At 39.5% G+C, this 22,826-nt stretch overlaps 1 protein-coding gene across 1 annotated transcript in view; it reads right to left on the bottom strand.

Annotated features, from left to right (window-relative positions):
* The window catches only part of AGGF1 (angiogenic factor with G-patch and FHA domains 1), a 41,416-nt gene extending 20,502 nt beyond the window's left edge, over window positions 1–20,914 (bottom strand). The window contains exons 1-5 of the mRNA XM_043470706.1: window positions 20,339–20,914; window positions 16,250–16,352; window positions 15,081–15,283; window positions 14,090–14,254; window positions 11,429–11,617 (exon numbers count right to left, since the gene is read on the bottom strand). Of these exons, the coding sequence (XP_043326641.1) occupies window positions 11,429–11,617; window positions 14,090–14,254; window positions 15,081–15,283; window positions 16,250–16,352; window positions 20,339–20,548 (870 nt within the window). The 5' untranslated portion in view covers window positions 20,549–20,914. The remainder of the gene's footprint in view (window positions 1–11,428; window positions 11,618–14,089; window positions 14,255–15,080; window positions 15,284–16,249; window positions 16,353–20,338) is intronic.
* Between the last annotated feature and the right edge of the window lie 1,912 nt (window positions 20,915–22,826).

Here is a 22,826-nt window from a genome sequence, read left to right as displayed (position 1 = left end):
CAGTTATCTTCCTGTAGTTTGTAACACACTCTAGTTTTCTTTCTACCTTAGGGCAATATGATGAGGTGAAGTCATATGTTCTGCTGTTATTTTATAAAATATGAGAGCATCCTAAACACACATTTTTAATAGTAGCACAAATTCAGTTTGAAGACTGGCTAAACATTCACAGCATGCTAAACTATATGTATCTCCAGCAACACAAATTCACCAAGAACAATAACAAGAGCAAGTTCCTGAAAAGCTATGAGGAACTTTAAAGACCACTGTAAACTATAGCCAAGAAACTTCCTGATCTATACATGCTTAAAAGAAAAGCAGTTTCCAATATTTTCCAATATATTTCCAAATATCCAGTATTATATATTTCATTATTATTGTTTATAGGACAACACATGTAGAGGAAAATGAGCAAAATAGAAATAGGTAATGCTTTTTAAAACTGTCAGTCTCAAATGTTAGATAAATATCCATTAAGATAAAAGAAATGCCCAGGGCCTACATCAGGCATATATGCATATTTCAAATTATTACTCTAATCTCCTCACCCTATTTCCTTCCTTCCGTATACTCTGCACTTTCAAAAAGTGAGGCCCAAGAATACATTAAAACTCAAGAAAAGGATAAGGATGTCCTAAAACTGGTTTCCTCCCATGCGACACACTACCTTTATAATCCTTGGGGAATTCAAAATTTTTATTAGTATTTTTCTTAAGTCCTTGTCCTAAATTAACATATTTTTACAGAAGGATGGTAAAGATGAATGGTTATGAGAGCTAAACTGGACCAAAATCTCACAGAATGCTATCAAATTTCATCATCTAGTTTATCAGAAAAGGTCATCTGAGGACCCTATATATTCTTTGCTTTGCTGGGAGAACTAGTTTCATTAACATATCCTTTCAAACAGTTCAATGACTAGTAATAGGTAGGAGTCACTAACACAGAGGTCTTGGAAAAAAAAAAGAAAAATAATTTTTGGCATTTTTCTTACTTACTTTTCAATTCTTAGGTACTGTAAGTGAAAATAATAGAGAAATAAAAACAAATCAAACAGAGAATTGAGATAAAATTTCAAGAATAGGGGGGAGGTGGCCAAGATGGTGAAGTGGGAAGACACTGAACTCATCTTCTCCATGGACACACCAAAATTACAAGTACTTACAGAGCAACTATCTATGAGAATGACCTACCTGAACACTAGCAGAAAAGATTTCCCACAACTAAAGACATAAAGAAGGAACCACACAAGATGGGTAGGAGAGGTGAAGACCCATACCCCTATGTTGGCAACCCACAAGTGGAAGGGATATCACAAGCACAGAGGTTCTTCCCAAGGAGTGAGGAGTCTGAGGCCCAAATGGGGTTCCCCAGCCTGGGATCCTGAACTGGAAAGAAAAGACCCTAGAATATACAGCTTTGAAAAACTAACAGAGCTTATGTTCAGGAGAATTGGAGAGATATAGGAACAAGATTCAGCTCTTAAGGGCACATGTAAGAATACATGTAAATCCATGGCTGATTCATGTCAATGTATGACAAAAACCACTACAATAATGTAAAGTAATTAGCCTCCAACTAATAAAAATAAATGAAAAAAAAAAAAAAAGATGTCACATGTTCTAAGCCTCAACAGAGAGGTAGTAGTTGGAAAAGAGCCTGGGTCAGCTATTTTGGGGAATCTGTTCTACCCCCAGTAACAGTGGCACTGGAACAACATTATTCTGGAATCTTTCTTCTGATATATTAGTGCTGGCAGCCCCGCCCTGCCCACCTGCTGGCTGGCACAAGCCCCTGGCTTTCCAAAAGAGAGCCACGCAGGAACTAGTCCAACGGGCCAGGAACAGCCTTGAACCCCCTAGTCATGCAGTCAGCTTCACAGGAAGCTACCCTTCTCTCGACTGGGCCTGCAATCACCATGCGAGGCAGGACCTCACAGCCAACCAGGGCAAGGGCCAGCCCTGCCTTCCAGCGCTCCCCCAGTCACCAGTCTCACCACAACAGAAGGATGTACACAGCCCACACAGGGAACATCCCCCGAGTAAAACGTTCTGGTGACCAGAAGGGCATGTGCTGCTTGGGGCCCAGAGGGGGTCTACTAAAGAAGGCCACTTCTCCAAGATGGGAAGCATAATCAACCTACCTACCTTGATGTCTACCTAACACACAGAAATAAATACAGTGAATAGAACAGTGAGGAGACAGAGGAATATGTTCTCAACAAGACAAAACCTCAGAAAAAGAACATTCTTCCAAAATATATGTTTAAAAAAGATTTTTCCACTATTTTATAAGACGTTCCCATACTTCAAAAAATACAATTAAAATCTAGTCAAATCACAGCAAAAAAAAAAAAAAAGAGAGAGAAAAAATGGAGATAAGCAATCTACTGGACAAAAAATTCAAGGTGATGATCATAAAGATGCCCACTAAACTCAAAAGAAGAATGAATGAACATAAAATTTCAGAAGTTAGAAAATAAGAAGAAGAACCAAACAGAGCTAAAGAATACAAAACTGAAATTGAAAATATACTAGAAGAAACAACAAATCAGATGATACAGGGGAAGAGATCAGCAATCTGGCCAAGAGTAGTAATCACTCACCCTGAAGAGAGAACGAAAGAAAGAGCAGAGTTTAAGATGCCTCTGGACAATATCAAGCACACTGCCAACCACAAAGCGCATGTAAAGAAATCATAGCTGAAAATTTCCCCAACCTGGGGAAGGAAACAGATCCAGGTCCAAGAAGCACAGAGTCCCAAACAAGAAGAACTGAAAGCAGTTCACATGAAGACAAAATATAATTAAAATGGCAAAAATTAAAGAAAAAGAATTTTAAAAGCAACAAGGGAAAGGCAACTAGTTATCCACAAGGGAGCTACCATAAGGCTATCACTGACTTTTCAGCAGAACTGAAGTCAGGCCAAAAGGGAATGGCACCATATGTTCAAAGTGATAAAAGGAAAAAACTCTGAACCAAGAACACTCTACCCAGAAAGGCTATCCTTCAGATTGGGAGGAAAGGTAAAGAACTTTCTAGACAAGCAAAAGTAAAAAGAGTTCAGCATCACTAAAAGAGCTTTACCAGAAATATTAAAGGGACTTCTCTACGTAGAAAACAAAGAAGCACATCTAGAAATATGAAACTTAGGAAGGGAAGAATCTCATTGGTAAAAGCCATCGTACAGTAAAGGCAGCAGATCAACAACTGATAAAGCCAGTAGAAAGACTAAAAGACAAAAGTAGTAAAATCATCTATAGCCACATAGGCAGTTAAGGGATAAACAAAACAAAACCATAAAATATGACCACAAAAACATCAGATACAGGGGGCAAGGACAGTAAAAATGGAAAGCAGTTAGGATGCATTCAAGCTTAAATCGTCAACTTAAAATAACCACATATATGTGCTGTTGCACCATACTAAGTTGCTTTAGTCATGTCTAACTCTTTGCGACCCTATGGACTGTAGCCCTGCAGGCGCCTCTGTTCATGGGATTTTCCAGGCAACCAGAGTGGGTTGCCATGCCCTCCTCCAGGGGATCTTCAAGTCCCAGCGATCAAACCCAGGTCTCGTATGTCTTATGCACTGGTAGGTGGGGCGGGTTCTTTACCACTAGTGCCACCTGGGAAACTCCAATCACATCTACACAGGCTGTCAAATGTGAATGACTCTGATGGTTACCAAAAACCAAAAATCAGTAATAGATACACAGAAAGGAAAGGAATCCAAACATAGCACTAAAGGCAGTCATCAAATCACAGGGGAAGGGAGCAAAAGAAAACAGAGCCAAAAGAGAAATACAACCCCCCTTCAAAACAATCAACAAAATAGCAATACAAATATACCTATCAATAATTACTTCAAAAGTAAATGGACTAAAAGCTCCAATTAAAAGACACAAGAGTGGCTGAATGGATTAAAAAAAAAAAAAAAAACACCCACATATATGCTGCCTGAAAGAGATTTACTTCAGATCTAAAGATACACACTGACTGAAAATCAGGGGACAGAAAAAAGGTATCCCATACAAATGAAAATAAAACTGGGGGAGCAATACTTAGACAAAACAAACAGCAAAAAGAGACAAAGAAGCGTATTTTATATGCTAAAGGGATCAAGCCAACAAGGAGATATAAAAACTGTATATATAAATATCTAGGTACCCAACATAGAAGCACCTACTAAGTACATAAAGGAAATACTAAAAAACATAAAGGCAGAAACTGACAATAATAGTAGAGGACTTTAACACTCCATTTATATCAATGGGCAGATCATCTAGACAGAAAATCAGTAAAGCAATACTTCCCTTAAATGATACATGTGACTAAACGAATCTAACAGATACAGAGAAAGCATTCTATCCAAAAGCAGCAGGAGACACATTCATTTCAAGTGAAGATGGAACATTCTTTAAGATGATGACACGCTAGGCTACAAAACAAGCCTCAAGCAACTAAGGCTTGAGTTGCGACTAGAGATTATCACACTAAGTGAAGTCAGTCAGAAAGAGGAACACAAATATCATATGCTATCACTTACATGTGGAATCTAAAATATGGCACAAGTGAACCTATTTACAAAACAGAAACAGACTCGCAGCACAGAGAACACCCTTGTGGTTGCCAAAGGGGAGAGAGGGAGGGAAAGGGATGAACTGGGAGTCTGGAGTTAGTAGATGCAAGTTACTACATCCAAAACAGATAAACAAAGGCTTACCATATAGCACAGGGAACTACATCTAGTCTCCTGGGATAAACCACTATGGAAAAGAATATTTTAAAAAAAGAATATATATGTGTGTATAACTGAGTCACTTTTCTGTACAGCAGAAATTAGCACAACCCTGTAAATCAATTATACTTCAATTTCAAATAAAGAAATTTAAGACTGAATTATTAGGCAGCTTTTCCAATCACAACAGTGAAAGACTAGAAACCCACTATAAGAAATAAATTGCAAAAAACACATAAGAGTCTAAACAACAAGCTACTTCACAAGCAACTGGTCACTAGTGAACTCAAAAAGGAGATCTGAAAAAATAACTGGAGACAAATGAAAATGTTAGTATAATTATCTAAAATCCATGGGATGAGGCAAAAGTAGTTCTAAGAAGTTAAGAGCAACACAAGCCTAACTCAGAATAAGAAAAATTCCAAAAAAAACACAATCTAACCTTACAGCTGAAGGATCCAGAAAAAGAAGGAAAAAATCCAAAGTTAAGAGAAGAAACAATAAAGGTCAGAACAGAAATAAATGATACAAGAAATTCCTGGGAGGTCCAGTGGTTAGGACTCCTTGCTTTCACTGCAGAGGGGCACAGGTTTAATCTTGGTTGGGGAACTCAGATACTGCAAGCTGCAAGGTACAGACAAAAAGAAAAAAAGAAGAAGGAAGAAAGAAAGGATACAGAGACTAAAAAAAGAAAAAAGATCAGTGAAACTAAGAGCTGGTTCTTTGAAAAAATAAACAAAATTGCTAAGCTTTTAGACAGACTCATCATCAAACAGGACCCAAATAAATAAAATCAGAAATCAAAGAGAAGTTATAACTGATATTGCAGAAATAAAAAGAGTAAGAGTTTACTATGAACAACTATATGCCAATAAAATGGACAACTCAGAAAAAAATGGATAAATCCTGAAAAACAGTCTCCCAAGACTGAATCAGGATAATATAAAAAATATCAATGAACCATTTACCAGAAATGAAAATGATTCAATAATCAAAAAACTCATAAATAATAAAAATCCAGGACCAGATGACCTCACAAGTGAATTCTACCAAACACTGAGGGAATAGTTAACAAACATAAAAGATGAGGCTGTGCAAGTGCTGCACTCCATGTGTGAGCAAATTCGGAAAACTCAGCAGTGGCCACAGGACTGGAAAAGGTCAGTTTTCATTCCAATCCCAAAGAAAGGCAACGCCAAAGAATGCTCAAACTACCGCACAACTGCACTCTTCTCACAAACTAGCAAAGTAATGCTCAAAATTCTCCAAGCCAGGCTTCAACGGTACGTGAACTGAGAACTTCCAGATGTTCAAGCTGGATTTAGAAAAGGCACAGCAAAGGGAGATCAAATTGCCAACATCTGTTGGATCACCCAAAAAGCAAGAGAGTTCCAGAAAAACATACTTCTGCTTTACTGACTACACCAAAGCCTTGGACTATGTGGATCGTGACAAACTGTGGAAAACCCTTAAAGAGATGGGAATACCAGACCACCTAACCTGCCTCCTGAGAAATCTGTATGCAGGTCAAGAAGCAACAGTTAAAACCAGACATGGAACAACGGACTGGTTCCAAGTTGGGAAAGGAATACATCAAGGCTGTATATTGTCACCCTACTTATTTAACTTACATGTAATGAGTACATCATGAGAAATGCCGGGCTGGATAAAGCACAAGCTGGAATTAAAACTGCCGGGAGAATTATCAATAACCTCAGATATGCAGATGACACCACCCCCATGGCAGAAAGTGAAGAGGAACTGAGAAGCCTCTTGATGAAAGTGAAAAAGACGAGAGTGAAAAAGCTGGCTTAAAACTCAACATGCAAAAAACGAAGATCATGGCATCTGGTCCCACCACTTCATGGCAAATAGATGGGCAAACAATGGAAACAGTGACAGACTTTATTTTTGAGGGCTCCAAAATCACTGCAGATGGTAACTGCAGTTGTGAAATTAAAAGATGCTGGTTCCTTGGAAGAAAAGCTATGACCAATCTAGACAGCATATTAAAAAGCAGAGACATTACTTTGCTGACAAAGGTCCGTCTAGTCAAAGATATGATTTTTCCAGTAGTCATATATGAATGTGAGAGTTGGACCACAAAGAAGGTTGAACGCCGAAGAATTGATGCTTTTGAACTGTGGCGTTGGAGAAGACTCTTGAGAGTCCCTTGGGCTGCAAGGAAATCCAACCAGTCCATCCTAAAGGAAATCAATCCTGAATATTCACTGGAAGGACTAATGCTGAAGCTGAAACTCCAATACTTTAGCCACCTGATGTGAAGAACTGACTCACTGGAAGAGACCCTGAGGCTGGGAAAGATCAAAGGCGGGAGGAGACGGGGATGACAGAGGATGAGATGGTTGGATGGCATCACCGACTTGATGGACATAAGCTTCAGCAGGCTCGGCGAGTTGGTGGTGGACAGGGAAGCTCGGCATGCTGCAGTTCATGGGGTCGCAAAGAGTCAGACACGACTGAGCTGAACTGAACTACTGAACTAACAAACCTGTCTTTCTTAAATTATTCTGAGAAGTTAAAGGGGAAGGAACATTTTGAACTCATTCTATAAAGCCAGCATCAGCCTGACACGAAAACCAAACACACCACAAATAAAATAAAATTTCAGCCCAAATCACTGATGAACACAGATGTAAAAATACTAGCAAACCAAATCCAACAGTACATTAAAAGACCATACACCATGATCAAATGTGATTTATCCCAGGAATGCAAGGATAGTTCAATACCCACAAATCAATCAACATGATACACCACACTAACACACTGAACAATAAAAATCATATAAATCTCTCAACAGATACAGAAAAAGGTTTTGACAAAATTCAACATCAACTTATGATAAACTAAACAAAGTAGATACAAAGGAAACATACTTCAACATAATAAAGGTCATATATAACAAACCCACCCCGGCGGAGGGCATGGCAACCCACTCCAGTATTCCTGCCTGAGGATCCCATGGACAGAGGAGCCTGGTGGGCTGTAGTCCATTGGGTCACAAAGAGGCAGACACGACTTAAACTACTTAGCACACACACATACACATGACAAACCCATATCCAACATCATACTCAAAGGTGAAAAGCTGAAGCCTTTTCTCTGAGATCAGGCACAAGACAGGTGTCACACTTGCCACATTTATTCAGCACAATACTGGAAGTCCTTGCCACAGAAAACAGGCAAGAAAAAGAAAGAAAAGGAATCCAAACTAGAAAAGAAGTTAAACTGTCACTGTTTGCAGGTGACATGATACAATAAATAGAAATCCTAAAGAGATTACCAAAGACTATGAGAACTAATATGAATTCAGTCAAGCTCCAGAATACAAATATACAAAAATACAGAAACCTGCTGTATTTTTATATACTTAACAACAAACTACAAGAGAAATTAAGAAAACAATCACATTTATAATTGCATAAAAAGAATGAAATACCTAGGAATAAATCAAACCAAAGAGGTAACAGACTCATGCTCTGAAAACTCTTAAGATACTGATGAAAGAAAGGGAAAGATACACTGTGCTCATGGATTAGGGGAATTAACACTGTATCCAAAGCAGTCTACATACTTAATGCAGTCCCTATCAAATTCCAATGGTGTTTTTCATAGAATTAGAAAAATTCTGTAATTTGTAGGGAAACAAAAAAAGAACCCAAATAGCCAAAACAATCTTAAGAAAGAAGAACAGAGCTGGAGGTACCTTGCACTCTAATTTCAAACTACACCACAAAGCTACAATAATCAACAGTATGGTACCAGCACAAAAGAAGACACACAGATCTACATAACAGAACAGAACCCAGAAAACACTCACATTTACACGGCAACTCATCTATGACAAGGGAGGCAAGAATATACAACGGGAAAAGACGGCCTCTTCAGTAAATGGTGTTGGAAAAACTAAACAGCTAAATGCAAAAAAGTGAAACTGGACCATTTTCTCACACCATACACAAAAATAAACTCAAAATAGATTAAAGACTTAAATGTAACAGAGGAGGAAAGAATATACAATGGAGAAAAGGCAGTCTCTTTAGCAACTGATGTTGGGAAAGCTGACAGCCACATATAAAAATCAGTAGAGTTAGAACATTCCCTCATAGCCTACCCAAAAATAAACTCACAATGGCCTTAAAGACTTAAATATTAAGACATGATACCACAAAACTCTTAGAAGAGAACATAGATAAAATATTCTTTGACATAAATAGTAGCAATGTTTTCATATATCAGTGTTTCAAAGCAACAGAAATATAAACAAAGGGGATCTAATCAAACTTACATGCTTTTTGCACAGCAAACTAAACTATAAATGAACAACAAGACAACCTACAGACTGGGAGAAAATCTTCACAAACGATGTGACTAATGACAATTTCCAAAATACATAAACAGCTCATACAACTCCGTGAGAAAAGAAAAACAAATAACACAGTCAAAAAACTGGGCAGAAGACCTAAACAGACATTTCTCCAAAGAAAACATACTGATAGCCAAAAAGTCCATGAAAAGATGCTTCTTTGCTAATTATTAGAGAAATGCAAATCAAAACTACAATGAAGTAATATCCTACACTGTTCAGAATGGCCATGATTAAAAAGTCTACAAATAATAAATGCTAGAGATGATGTGGAGAAAAGAGAACCCTCTTATACTGTTGATGGGAATATAAATTGTGCAGCCACTATTAGAAAATAGTATGGAAGTTCCTTAAAATGCTAAAAATAGAGTTACACTGGGCTTCCAAGGTGGCTCAGTGGTCAAGAATCCACTTGCTAATGTAGGAGACATGGGTTGGATCCCTGGGTTGGGAAGATCCCCTGGAGAAGGAACTGGCAACCCACTCCAGCATTCCTGCCTGGGGAATCCCATGGACAGAGGAGCCTGGTGGGCCGCAGTCCACGGGGTTGCAGAGAGTGGGACACGATGGAGTATGTGCACAAGACTGAGCATGCACACAGAGAGTTCCATGTGGTCCATCAATCCTACTCCTGGGCAGATATCCAGAGAAAATGAATTCAAAGACACACGGACACCAATATTCACAGCAGCACTGTTTATAACAGCCAAGACACAGAAGCAATCTAAAAGTTCACAGACAGATCAACTGATAAAGAGGTGGTATATATACACAACAGACTACTACTCAGCCATAAAAAAGGATCACGCCATTTGCAGCAACGTGGATACAACTAGAGATCATCATCCTAAATGAAGATGATCAGAAAAAGACAAGTATTCTATAAATTACCTATACATGGAATCTAAAACATGACACAAATAAACTTACTTACAAAATAGAAACAGACATGGGTCACAAAGAGCCGGACATGACTGAGCACACATGCAAGCAAGCAACCTATTTTCCCAAAAGATACCAATTTAAACTAATAAATATACATATATCCTATATTTGCTAGCAGTGGACTTTTTTCTTAAGTTTCCTAACATAAGTAACTGCTCAACATAACTAAGAATGCTGAACTTTTACCCACAGCTGCTTATAAACTGTTTTTCTTCTGTTGTGAGTTGTACACTGACATTAGCTCATCAACAGATGCTCTGAATGGTCCTCTTCCAAATTACAGCACACCAGAGTACTTCATCTGCCCTATATCTACCTGCTCCAAACGTTAAAAATTTTTTTCAGTGGTCTATAAAAGAAGGCTTATTTCAGGCTGAAAAGAAGAAAAAAATTTTTTTCTACTTCTAGTAACTGAGAATTTGTTAAAAAAAAATAAAAAAGTCCATGTTTGCCCCCTGTAAAAGTTTCTTGATTGATAAGATTCTGGTATCTTGTTATTATAATAATATTATAATGATATAATATTCCAATTAAAGGCTACATTTAAAATGCAGACTTACTGGGTAGGGTGGACAGGGAGATTGGGACTGGAATGTACACACTGTATGCGTGTGCTCAGGTGCTCGGTCGTGTCCGACTCTTTGTGACCCCGTGGACTGTAGCCCACCAGGCTTCTCTGTCCATGGGATTCTCCAGGCTAGAATACTGGGGTGGGTTACCGTTTCCTACGCCAGGGGATCTTCTCGAACCAGGGACTGAATTTGCGTCTCCTGTGTCTCTAGCATTAGCAGGTAGAGTGCTTCCCATTGCACCACCAGGAAGTCATATACACACTACTATGTATAAAATAGATAATTAATCTGTATAGAGCCAACTGTTATCGCACAGGGAACCCTACTCAGTGCTCTGTGGTGACCTAAACGGGAAGGAAATCCAAGGCAGAGGAGACACGCACATTTGTGGCCAAATGACTTGGCTTGTACACCAGAAGCTAACACAACACTGTAGAGCAAATATAGTCTAATTAAATTTTTTAAAAAAAGCAGAGTTACTAAATGATTTTCAGTTTCATCAAAAATTTTTGGGACTTTCCTGGTGGTCTAGTGGTTAGGAATTCAGCTTCCAAAGCAGGGGACACGGGTTCTATCCCTGCTGGAGGAACTAAGATTCCATATGTTGCCGGCCAGCTAAGCCTGGGCACTACAATCAGAGAAGCCCACACACCGTGATAAAGAGCCTGCACAAAACCACAAAAAGACCCAGAGCAGCCAAGTAAATAAAGTAGAATGTAAAAAAAAAAATTGGCTTAACCATAGCACCACTGTATAAGTTTTAAAAATTATGATGACATTACCTTTTCTTCACTTGCTGCAGAAGAGTCTGGATCCTTCCTTCTCTTCTTCAGTTTCCTGTCTTTACCGTGTTTGGTGCCGGGAGTCTGATAAGGCTGCAGATGCACTCGAGAATGAAACTGGTAGCGGCCGCTTTCCACGTCACAGTAGTAGTAGATCCCGGTGGAGGGGTCATAGTATAGCTGGCTCTCCTTTCAAAGGGAAGGGGACAGTGAGTTCTATTCAGGGTGACACAAAGCAGAAAACTAAACTTTCTAGTGAATGTGCTTCTTTAAAGAATTACAGCTTTTTCTGGAAAAAAAAAAATAAAGATAACATAATAAAATGCTTGTAATTTTCAAAATACTTTACCATTCAATATCTCCTCTAGTTCTCCTAGTGTGGGAAATAAATACATTCATATATTAAATTAAATCTCATGTAATTGCCAACATTTGACCATGTTCATGCTTACAGAAATAGCACCTTCATATGGTTCAACAAGAAACCTTTAGAAGTCATGAAAACTAAGGTATGCATCAGAAAAAGCTGACCACATAAAAGCAATTCGTCTCATTATCTATATAATTACAAGGCAATGATTTGGTAGTATAAACCCCTAAACCCTCCTCTCAATGTCATAAAAGAAAGATTTTCCTCTTACTGTTCATGATTCAAAACTCTGGAGAAAATTTGAAAATAAAATTAAGCTCATGAATACTGTAACATAACATTCTATACAAAGAAATCAAACAACTGTCTTCACTAATCAATTCTACACTAAGAACTACATAGACTTACTGTAAAGCAGCCATGCAATATAGAATTTTGGTCAATTATGGATAAAAACTAGAAAGATAAAATTATAGAATCATCTGCATTTATCAGATACTGGCCAAGATTTAATTGAATAGTCTATATCTTATTTACATCATAAATCCATGCAGATCAGACCTTGCAATACACCAAGATTAAGCAACTAAATCTTCCTGAAAAAGAATTATTTTCCTAAGTGTTGATACTATTGCAATTTACTAATTCATTTTGTAAATCTTACAAAAAATATTTATAATTCTATCTTTCTTTTAGCTAAAAAACTGAATGGAAGCTTTAAATCTTTATTTCCAGCAATAACAGAACTTCTACAACTGAAATCTTTTTAACCTGCTACCTTTCAGCCCGAAATACAGACATTTCAAATATGTAAGAAAAATTTTATTTAATTAAAATAAAATGAAAACTAGCAAAATAAAAATGTCAGAACAATGAAGCCCCTACTCCAAAGACACACAACCTGCAGAATGTAATTAAGCATTTACGGAAGAGATGTCAGGAGGAAAGTTACAGAAAGGAAAGTAGAAGAATGACAAAGACTAATGTCATACACTTGGAAATTGTATGTTTTCCTAGAAACCAATTAACTAATCATTATTTTCTTTGGTAATAAGAGTTTAAACACTTATTTTCTGGGTATTAATTAACATTTTCAATTGGCATACTCCTATGAAAGAAAACCCTCTCTTTACAAAGTATTTACAAAGTACTATACCAAGTTCAAACTGACAAGCTAATGAAATCGATTACCTAACTAAAATATTTACTCTTATCATTATGTTCCCTAGATTAGTTAATAACAGTTCCTATAACTGGAATGGTGAATATCTGCTCCACTTTGTGGCATTCACTACATTCTGTAATTCCTGAGGACTAGATCATATTTGTAGACCACAGAGGTTGAAGAATGTGGGTATACTGAGTTCCATCATTACTGTCATCAAAACCTGAAAAAATCCAACTGAGTACTAGATCTTCAACAGTCAAAACACTGCATTAAATCAAGAATTTTATTTTCTGATTTTGTCTTAGTGGTTCATTGTATTTCTGATTCCACACTAATTCCCTAGTTCTGTTAACAGATTGATTTTTTTTTAAGTAGAATGCTTAAAAGCCTCAGAAAATAAAACACTAACTAATAATAAACATGCCATAAAGAAGTTTTTAAAAAAAGACTCCTTTGTGAACTAAAACAAATTCACAAAGATAGAGGTATTTGAAACAGTTAAGAAAAAATCTCACCCTCAAGCCTAGACTAACAATGTTACTTCTGTATAAATTCTATGAAAAAATGTTAAGTTCTTAAACATTTTACAAAATGCAGTTCTCATCTCTTTTTATTAATAAATATGCTCCAGTACTTTGGCCACCTCATGCGAACAATTGACTCATTGGAAAAGACCCTGATGCTGCGAGGGACTGGGGGCAGGAGGAGAAGGGGACGACAGAGGATGAGATGGCTGGATGGTGTCACCAACTTGATGGGCATGAGTCTGAGTAAACTCCGGGAGTTGGTGATGGACAGGGAGGCCTGGAGTGCTGCAATTCATGGGGTCGCAAAGAGCTGGACAGGACTGAGCGACTGAACTGAACGCTCACATTTTTGTATGTTACTTTACATGTAAAGGTTATTAGATCGCTCTAAAATAGCAATCTATAATAACACAACTCATCTAATGAAATAAACATATAGTATCATAAGCTATTTTATAAATCTTTATTCTTATCAAGTCGCTCTGAATCAAACACTTTTTACACGCAGCTCCCTGCTTTTCTTAATTCAACCTAAGGCTTCATATTACACAGCTAAGAACACAACCATCCAGTATGAAAAGGTCTGAGATACTTACGGAATCGTAATAGAATCCAGTACTGTGATCAAAATACAATCCAGTGCTCTCATCGTAAGCAAAGCCAGTCTGGGACACCGCGGCCTCTGCGGCGGCTCTCAAGCTTTCAGCTAGCGACGAGCCACCTAAGGGTGTGTTCTCTGTCGCTAACGCAGACGCTGGCTCCTAGACACGGTACAATCATGTCAAACAGGGCAAAAACATCCTTACATAAAAAAGTAGCAGAATCTGGAACAATAAATAGACCTATAAACTATTTAGAATGTAAGACCTCACTTTCTGCAATGGAAAGGGATGGCTATCAAGGACAATTTAATTCCCTTTAAAAAATATATGTCAGTTAATTCAAATCTGACCCAGTTTTGAAGATACAAGTGAGTGACCATTATTCAAAAATAAATATCTAATACCACAGGGAAGCAGTCCACAAAGTACAGACTGAACTATTCTTTAAGATTGAATGATCAGGATTCTTCAATAGTTACAGGTGCAAAGGGAAACAATTTTAGAAAATAGATGGGTGAGGAAAGCTATGAATTATATATCACAGATTAAGCAGTTGCCCTGTATAAACCTTACAGGATCCTGATTCAAACAAACTGTAGAAACTAATTTATAAAACATTCTGGGAAACTTGACAATGGCATGATATTAGACATAAAGGAAGCATTAAAAGAAGTTGGTGTGAACATGGTACTGTGGCTGTTCAAGATTTTTTGGTTGAGTCAAAACATACTGACAAATTCTGTTTTAGTTTATGTGTATCATACTTTTTTTTGGAACACAATAGAGTAGGAAAACAATTACACATGAGTAAGTTCTAATTTTTGTTTCTCAAAAAGTGTATAATTTACTACATAATTACACATAATTATAGCATGTTTACAACTGTTGCATATGCTGTGATAAAAGAAAGAACTCTATTTATCTCCATAATAACAACAAAGAACAAGTTCCTGTAATAACAGTTTCAGGTAAAGCACTCTATTACCTGTGAATTCGAGGCAAAATGGTCCTCTTGTCCAAAATTAACATTTTCTGTTATATCAGTACCAGCATAACTATCATTTTCTATGTGTGACTGGTCTTTAGAATTAAAAGTAGAAGCTTCAACATCCTTATCTTCCTGAACTGAGAGTTCAGATGTTTTATTTGGAAGATTAACTTCATTATAGTACGTTTGATAGTAATAATCTATTGCAAAAACAAAAAGTGATATCATATTAGAATAGTGTATATAAAAAGAACTTAATTCCAAAACATTGCCAGCAAACACAAAAGGGCACACACTGCATGCAACTCATATTTTTACAATTATACACATTTAACAGATTAAAATGAATAGTGCAAGTAAATCTGCAGAAGTATTTATCTTTGATTCTAATGTCACCTTCAGTACGTGAGCTGTCAAACTAAAAAGAAAAAAAGGTAAGCAGTTTTGGATTTTCCATAGCAAGAGTATAAAAAGAAAACAGGTAGATAGGTTGTGTTCTGTCAAAAAAAAATTAGCAACTCTTAAAACTATCTAACCACATACCTTAGTATCGTTGAATATCAAATGACAATGGAATAAAGACAACATGTCAAGGGCTCATTTTTCCATCAAGTTTCAATCATGGTGCTGACTTTTTAAAAAACATAGTATCGTAATTTAGCTAAGCTGTGCACAGAATAAACAAAACAAAATTGATTGGGAAATACCATTTCTTGTGATTTCTATTTATTAAAACCCAGGTGCTCAGTTTTTTTGCCTCACACCAACATGCCATTGATGAGGCCATGATTGTAGGCCCACCCTCCTCTCAGAAGCACCTAAGAGACTGACACCGAATTGATACTAAGTGGAATGCATCAACAACAAAACACACGCCCCCGGTCACAAGTAAGGCAAGAAGACAGGAGACGGTTTACAGCAGAGCAAAAACTACTCAGGAATGTGCCACTGAAAACATCAGCAATACTAGGTATTGATAAGAGTGACAATAAGTTCTACTTTCCCACCAAATAGATCATCCGAAAATACCAAATCATATAGAGAAAAGTCAACTTTGTAACAGCTCTATTTATCTGGATGTATATATTTTTTAAGTTTAAAGAAAAAGCCCCATTAGCATGATTTGAAGGTAAAAGTATTTGGATAGCTTCACTATAGGTGAATACCTGAGATTGACCAAGGAGGGTGGTTCTCTGTTTGTACTTCTACATCAGACTTCTTATTATCTTCGTTTCTCCCACAATGGAGTATTTTACTGAGCTCTTCTACCTGAAAGAAAACAAGGCTTCAGGAAAAATAAACCATACAGCAATCTACTAATAGGTACCTTATTCTCCTAAAATTACAATAATTATTTTTCCTGGTAAAAGTTTGGAGAAGTACCAGTATCAGCTAGTTTCCTTTCAGAAAAACTGAAAATACTAGAATTGGCTTTCACCTCTTACATCTGCAAAGGGAGATGTTTTTATTCCTATACTCTCTTGTGAAACCTCAGACTATTCCTTCCAAAAATCAGACTGACTAAATTAGTAAGACTCTGTGAACAGATTTATTTTATTTCTAACAAAATAAGAATGCCTTTATACTAACATTTTAACTGGTCAGCAGCTCTCCCTGAGGAGAATTAAATTACCTAGTCTCATTCAGGGTTCTCCACCTGGAATTAACTATTCACTTAAATAATGTCACTCATATACGTTAACACACTTTTTCCTTGAAATAGTCATCTTATACCTAAATAACTGGAGCAGAAGGAAACAGAGGTGACTGCCTCAGAGGGGCATCTGGCCTCCCTGAAGGTCAAGGTCAGAGCAAGAGTGTGACTAACACCCATCAGCAGATAACAGCACCCTTATTAGCAACTTCAGTCAGACAGGATCTCAATGTGAGATTCAATTCGGTTCAGTCACTCAGTCGGATCCAACTCTTTGCAACCCCATGGACTGCAGCACGCCAGGCCTCCCTGTCCATCACCAACTCCCGGAGTCCACCCAAATCCACATCCATTGAGTCAGTGATGCCATCCAACCATCTCATCCTCTATCGTCCTTGTCTTCTCCTGCCCTCAATCTTTCCCAGCATCAGGGTCTTTTCAAATGAGTCAGCTCTTCACATCAGGGGGCCAAAGTATTGGAGTTTCAGCTTCAGCATCAGTCCTTCCAATGAACAACCAGGACTGATCTCCTTGAGGATGGACTGGCTGGATCTCCTTGCAGTCCAAGGGACTCTCAAGAGTCTTCTCCAACGCCACAGTTCAAAAGCATCAATTCTTCGGCGCTCAGCTTTCTTCACAGTCCAACTCTCACATCCATACATGACCACTGGAAAAACCATAGTCTTGACTAGATGGACCTTTGTTGACAAAGTAATGTCTCTGCTTTTTAATATGCTATCTAGGTTGGTCATAACTTTTCTTTCAAGGAGTAAGCGTCTTTTAATTTCATGGCTGCAATCACCATCTGCAGTGATTTTGGAGCCCAAAAAAATAGTCTGCCATTGTTTCCCCATCTATTTGCCATGAAGTGACGGGGCTGGATGCCATGATCTTAGTTTTCTGAATGCTGAGCTTTAAGCCAACTGTTTCACTCTCCTCTTTCACTTTCATCAAGAGGCTCTTTAGTTCTTCACTTTCTGCCATAAAGGTGGTGTCATCTGCATATCTGAGGTTACTGATATTTCTCCCGGCAGTCTTGATTCCAGCTTGTGCTTCATCCAGCCCAGCATTTCTCATGATGCACTCTGCATATAAGTTAAATAAGCAGGGTGACAATATACAGCCTTGATGTACTCCTTTCCCAATTTGGAACCAGTCTGTTGGTCCATGTCCTGTTTTAACTGTTGCTTCCTGACCTGCATACAGGTTTCTCAAGAGGCAGGTCAGGTGGTCTGGCATTCCCATCTCTTTCAGAATTTTCCAGTTTATTGTGATCCACAAAGTCAAAGGCTTTGGCATAGTCAATAAAGAAGAAATAGATGTTTTTCTGGAATTCTCTTGCTTTTTGATAATGCAATGTGAGATTATATTCCTTATAAGCACGAAACTAAAATACAAGCTTCCACGTAGTTCTTTCATGTAACACAGAGGTTAAAAAGAGAAACGCGGTAAGACTGATAATATACTGATTATCTATGCATTTCATAAATGATTAGATCTGCTGCTGTCACCAAAACTGGAACTAGAGTGAAGCAAGCAAGGCACCTAAGGCACAAAACCTAAGGAGGCACTCACACTTTGGCTCATCAAAGTTTAGGATAGTACCTGAGAATCAGTATCCCGTTGAAGTTTTCACCTTAGGCTACTGATTGCTTTGCCCTAGTCCTGACTCTGGCTACTACTACTATTGCTGTGAAGGTAATTTATTTAGCACATGCCACATTCTAGGCACTGCACTTGGTACTTTGGATGACATCTCATTCATTCTTACAACCACCTTACAAACTGGCTGTCCTAATATCCATTTTAAACATGAGAAATCTAAAGAGATAAACTAATTTGCACAAACTTTCTTTCATTCCAAAGCCTACACATTATGTATTTTCCTGCTAGTTCAACTTCAATTCTCAAGCCAATTTTTTACTGCTCCAGATAAACCACTATCTAGTAATTAGCAATGACAGTTAACAAACTCCACCCAACAGCAGGGGAGGCTGACTAGAAAGATAGTAAAGAGTCATTACTATCACTAGGAACGTTACAGCTTTCTGTGCATTTCAATTTTTCATATTAGACAACTATCAAGTTAACACTAATAACCAAAATGCTGGCTCTTCAAAGACTAGCTGAAACGTTTTTAGAATCCCTGTAGCAAGCAGTACTTTCACAATTTAGAATTATAAGGTTTTTTTTAAGGCTATCAAATTTTGCTCCCCTCTCCCCACAATATTTTAACCCTATTTGTAGTCTCCTGTAGGTGTCCAAGAAATAGCTGTTGAGTAACCAAACACAAATTTTCTACATCATAGCATGAACAACTCCATACAATGGCTACAGAAAGTCACTGCAACTCAGCACTTATTTGCAAAGCTTATTTGACAAAGCATAACAAAGTCTGATACTTTAATTTTCAGCCTACATATGTGGTTTTAGGAAATGTACCAATATATGTCAAAAGTCAAGTTTAACTGAAATTAATAATTACGTGTAAATATAACTTCTTGGGAAAGAGTGCAATAGCCCAAAAAAATCAAGCTGGGAAAATTATGCTGTTTAAAAATTCAAGGGGGTAGTGATTCTCAGGTACGATCCTAAACTTTCATGAGCCTAAGTGTGAGTGCCTCCTTAAATTTTGTGCCTTAGGTGCCTTTGCCTCACTCTAGTTCCAGCTTTGGTGGTAGCAGCAGATGTTTGTTAAATATTTACCCTTACTGTATTCTATGGGAAAGAGTTAGCTGCTTAGTGTCTTTAACAAGCAGAGTTCTATCTTCCCAACTTCCACCAGTCAACTCAAGATAAATGCCCAGAACAACCTCACATTAATACCTTCTTGTTGTTTAGTCGCTCCATCGTGTCTGACTCTTTGCGATCCTATGGACTGTATGTAGCCCCCAAGGCTCCTCTGTCCATGGGATTTCCCAGGCAAGAATACTGGAGGGGGTTGCCATTACGTGCTCCACACGATTTCCCGGACCCCCCTACTCACGTCTCCTGCATTGGCAGGTGGATTCTTTTACCACTGAGCCACCAGGGAAGCCCTCTCACATATCCATAGCGATCGAAACGGTGAAAGTTTATTGACGCTTAATTTGACTTAATCTTCATCAGTTGGTGCCATCATTCTCATTTTATGGGCAACCAAGGCTCAGCTCAAGGCTCAACCAAGGTGGCAGAGAGTCGGACACGACTGAGCGACTGAACTGGAACTGGAAAGCTCCATTTCAGTTCACTCTTCTAGACGATGATAAGTGGGACTCTGATTGCAATCGGGGTTTTACAAACTCAAAAAGTGATCTGGAATATTATAAATGTGCCTACTGCCAAGGGGATTTTACAAGTGAGAATGAAAACTCAAGGTCCTTAAGTTCACTTCACGCCCGGCCGCTACTGCAGCACACGCATTTCATCTAAACCGAGTACCCCAACTCTTAAGTTTGTTCCAAAGGTTCTTGTAATTAAAATAGCACAAAACTTTTAACTCTTCCAGGTACTCTCTAAAGCAGTCCAGGGCCCTGCCAGGGAGCCCTCCCGAGGCGACCCCAGCCCTCAAAGGCCTCGCCGCGGGCTAGGTGGGGCGAGGGGCTGGAACCGGACGGCGCACCTGGGTGCGGAGTTCCTGGTTGTTGCTCTCGGCGCTCTGGTACAGCCGCTCCGTGTGATGCAGCAGCTTCTCGATCTCCCGCACTTGTCGCTTGCAGCTCCGCAGCTCGCGTTCCAACGTCTCCACCTTGCGCCTCAGCTGGGCCAGCTCAGGCTCGGGGGAGGGAGGCGGCGACGGAGACGACGGAGGCGGCGGCGCCTCGGAGGCCATGGGGTCCGGCGCGAGGCGGCCCGTGGGCGCGGAGGGGGCTGCGCTCAGACCGAGGTGGACGCCGGCGGACCCGGGAGCCAAGGGAGCGCGTGGGCAGCGAAAGGCGGCCTCAGCTCCGCCCGGCCGCGGCGGCCCCTGGCCATGACGCCCTGAAGCTTGTTCCCTTTAGCCGAGAGGGACTGCGGACAAACAAGGGAACGGATAATGGGCACGGCCAATCCAGGCCGGTTTCAAACAGTAAAACTTTATGGGTAACCTCCCGTCCAACCGACCCCGTAAGCAGCAGAAACGTTAGAGAAACAGGCGGGCTAGAGATGGGACCGAAGCGACCCGACCGTTTCTCGGCGGAACAGGAAACGATGGTGCCGGCGGTGGGCGGGGCCGAGAAGGAAAAGGAAACGACGGGAGCCGAGAAAGGCCTTAGGGCGCACAAGCGCAGGCTACCGAGTGGGAGGGGCGGGGCGGTACCGAGGGCGTGGCGAGCCAATACGAAAGCTGCTACAGACTGTAGCCCAGGAGAGATGAACTAGGTCGAGCATTCTTGCAGGCTTTTACCACCGTACGCTTTCAGAAACGTTTTCAAACTTTTTGCACAGAGTTCACTTCCTAGCTGCTTATTTTACAGAGAAGAAGAGCGGATCTTCAAGAAATGATTTGCGAAGAATTAATGGCTCAAGCGGTAAAGAATCTGCCTGCAATGCAGGAGACACAGGAGACGCGGGTTCCATCCCTGGGTCAGGAAGACCCCCTGGAAAAGGAAAGGGCAACCCACTCCGGGATTCTTGCCTGGAAAATTCGATAGACAGAGGAGCCTGGCGGGCTGCAGTCCATGGGGTCTCTAAAGAGTCGGACACGACTTAGCGACTAAACCAAACCATAGAGTTAATATTAAACCAGGACTGAAACGTAGTGTTCTGATACTCTGCTTACTTGGTGCTTCTGAAGATTCTGTGAGGTTAGGAACCCCCAGTACAAGAAAACAAATTCCTTTAGGTCTGGCTTGCAGAGAGAAGCATCCCTGGTGGGAAAATAAGCAGCAAGATTCTATGCAAGCAGGAGATAAAGTTTTTCTGTTTCAGTGGATCTATTTGGTGTTTCGTCTACATAAATGCTGCTGGCATTTGCTCAGCAGCCCTTAAACTGATGAGGGCTTCTTGAAACACACTTCCTTCCTTAGCCCGGGTCATTTAGAATTAGAGCCTGACCTCAGAATGCTGGGCCCGAGTGTATGGAGGTCAGCGACGACATTTTGTCCGTCTTCTCCCAGGGCTCAGCCTAGTGCTGGTCACCGAGCAGGTATCCTTAAATATTTGCTGAACATAAGACTCCTGTTAGATGTCCTAGTTCAGTGGACGCTGAGACTGATTTTCGTCCTCTGCACTGCCCTGTAGTTAAGTCAGGGGGTGAGCGCTCCAGTGGGAACCTGCCCTCTCTAGGTCCTGCACACTTTATTCCTTAGGCTTTAAGGGTCCTTCATCAAGGAACCACAGTGCTCTCCTAGCCATCGAAAGATATTTAGTGAGAAGACACAGTATGTCCTCTCCGATGTAAAATAGAGATATGCTGCCCCCGCCGCCCATCTGACCCTACCTTAAAGCATTATGAGTCTAATCAAGAATTTGTCCAAATCTTTATATCAAAAGCTATTTTTCCACCTTTGGGGTGGGGGAGTGGGATAAGGAATCCCATAAACACCACTTCTAAGTAACTTTAAGGTAAAGGGTACTTCCTAGCTCATTTTATAGATGAGATTTTAAGTTTTAACCATTCATTATAGAATGAGTAAATAAACTTATTAGCCGCTACTTGAAGTAATTTTTCTTTATTTGGCTCAACGGTAATCCATTTAATCCTAAATTCTGACATATCCTGCAACTAACCTATAACTTACCTCTGACCATTAGTCTGGAAGAAAGAGTGACAAATTTTTTTGAGGAAAAAAAAGGTTTGTGTATCAGGTGGGAATTGCATGAAGGTTCTAAGTAACATAACTTAGTCTGCTGTGCCATGCCATGTGTCCTAAAGTATAAATCTATCCTTATCCTTCAGTTCAGTTCAGTTCAGTCACTCAGTTGTGTCCGACTCTTTGCCACCCCATGGATTGCAGCATGCCAGGCTTCCCTGTCCTTCACTATCTCCCAGAGTTTCATCACATTCATATCCGTTGAGTTGGTGATGCCATCCAACCATCTCATCCTCTATCGTCCCCTTCTCCTCCCACCTTCAATCTTTCCCAGCATCAGGGTCTTTCCAAATGAGTCAGCTCTTCACATCAGGT

This window comes from Cervus canadensis, chromosome 6, assembly GCF_019320065.1.
Source record: "Cervus canadensis isolate Bull #8, Minnesota chromosome 6, ASM1932006v1, whole genome shotgun sequence".
NCBI classification, from domain to species: domain Eukaryota; kingdom Metazoa; phylum Chordata; class Mammalia; order Artiodactyla; family Cervidae; genus Cervus; species Cervus canadensis.
This window is presented reverse-complemented; position numbering and strand designations above follow the sequence as displayed.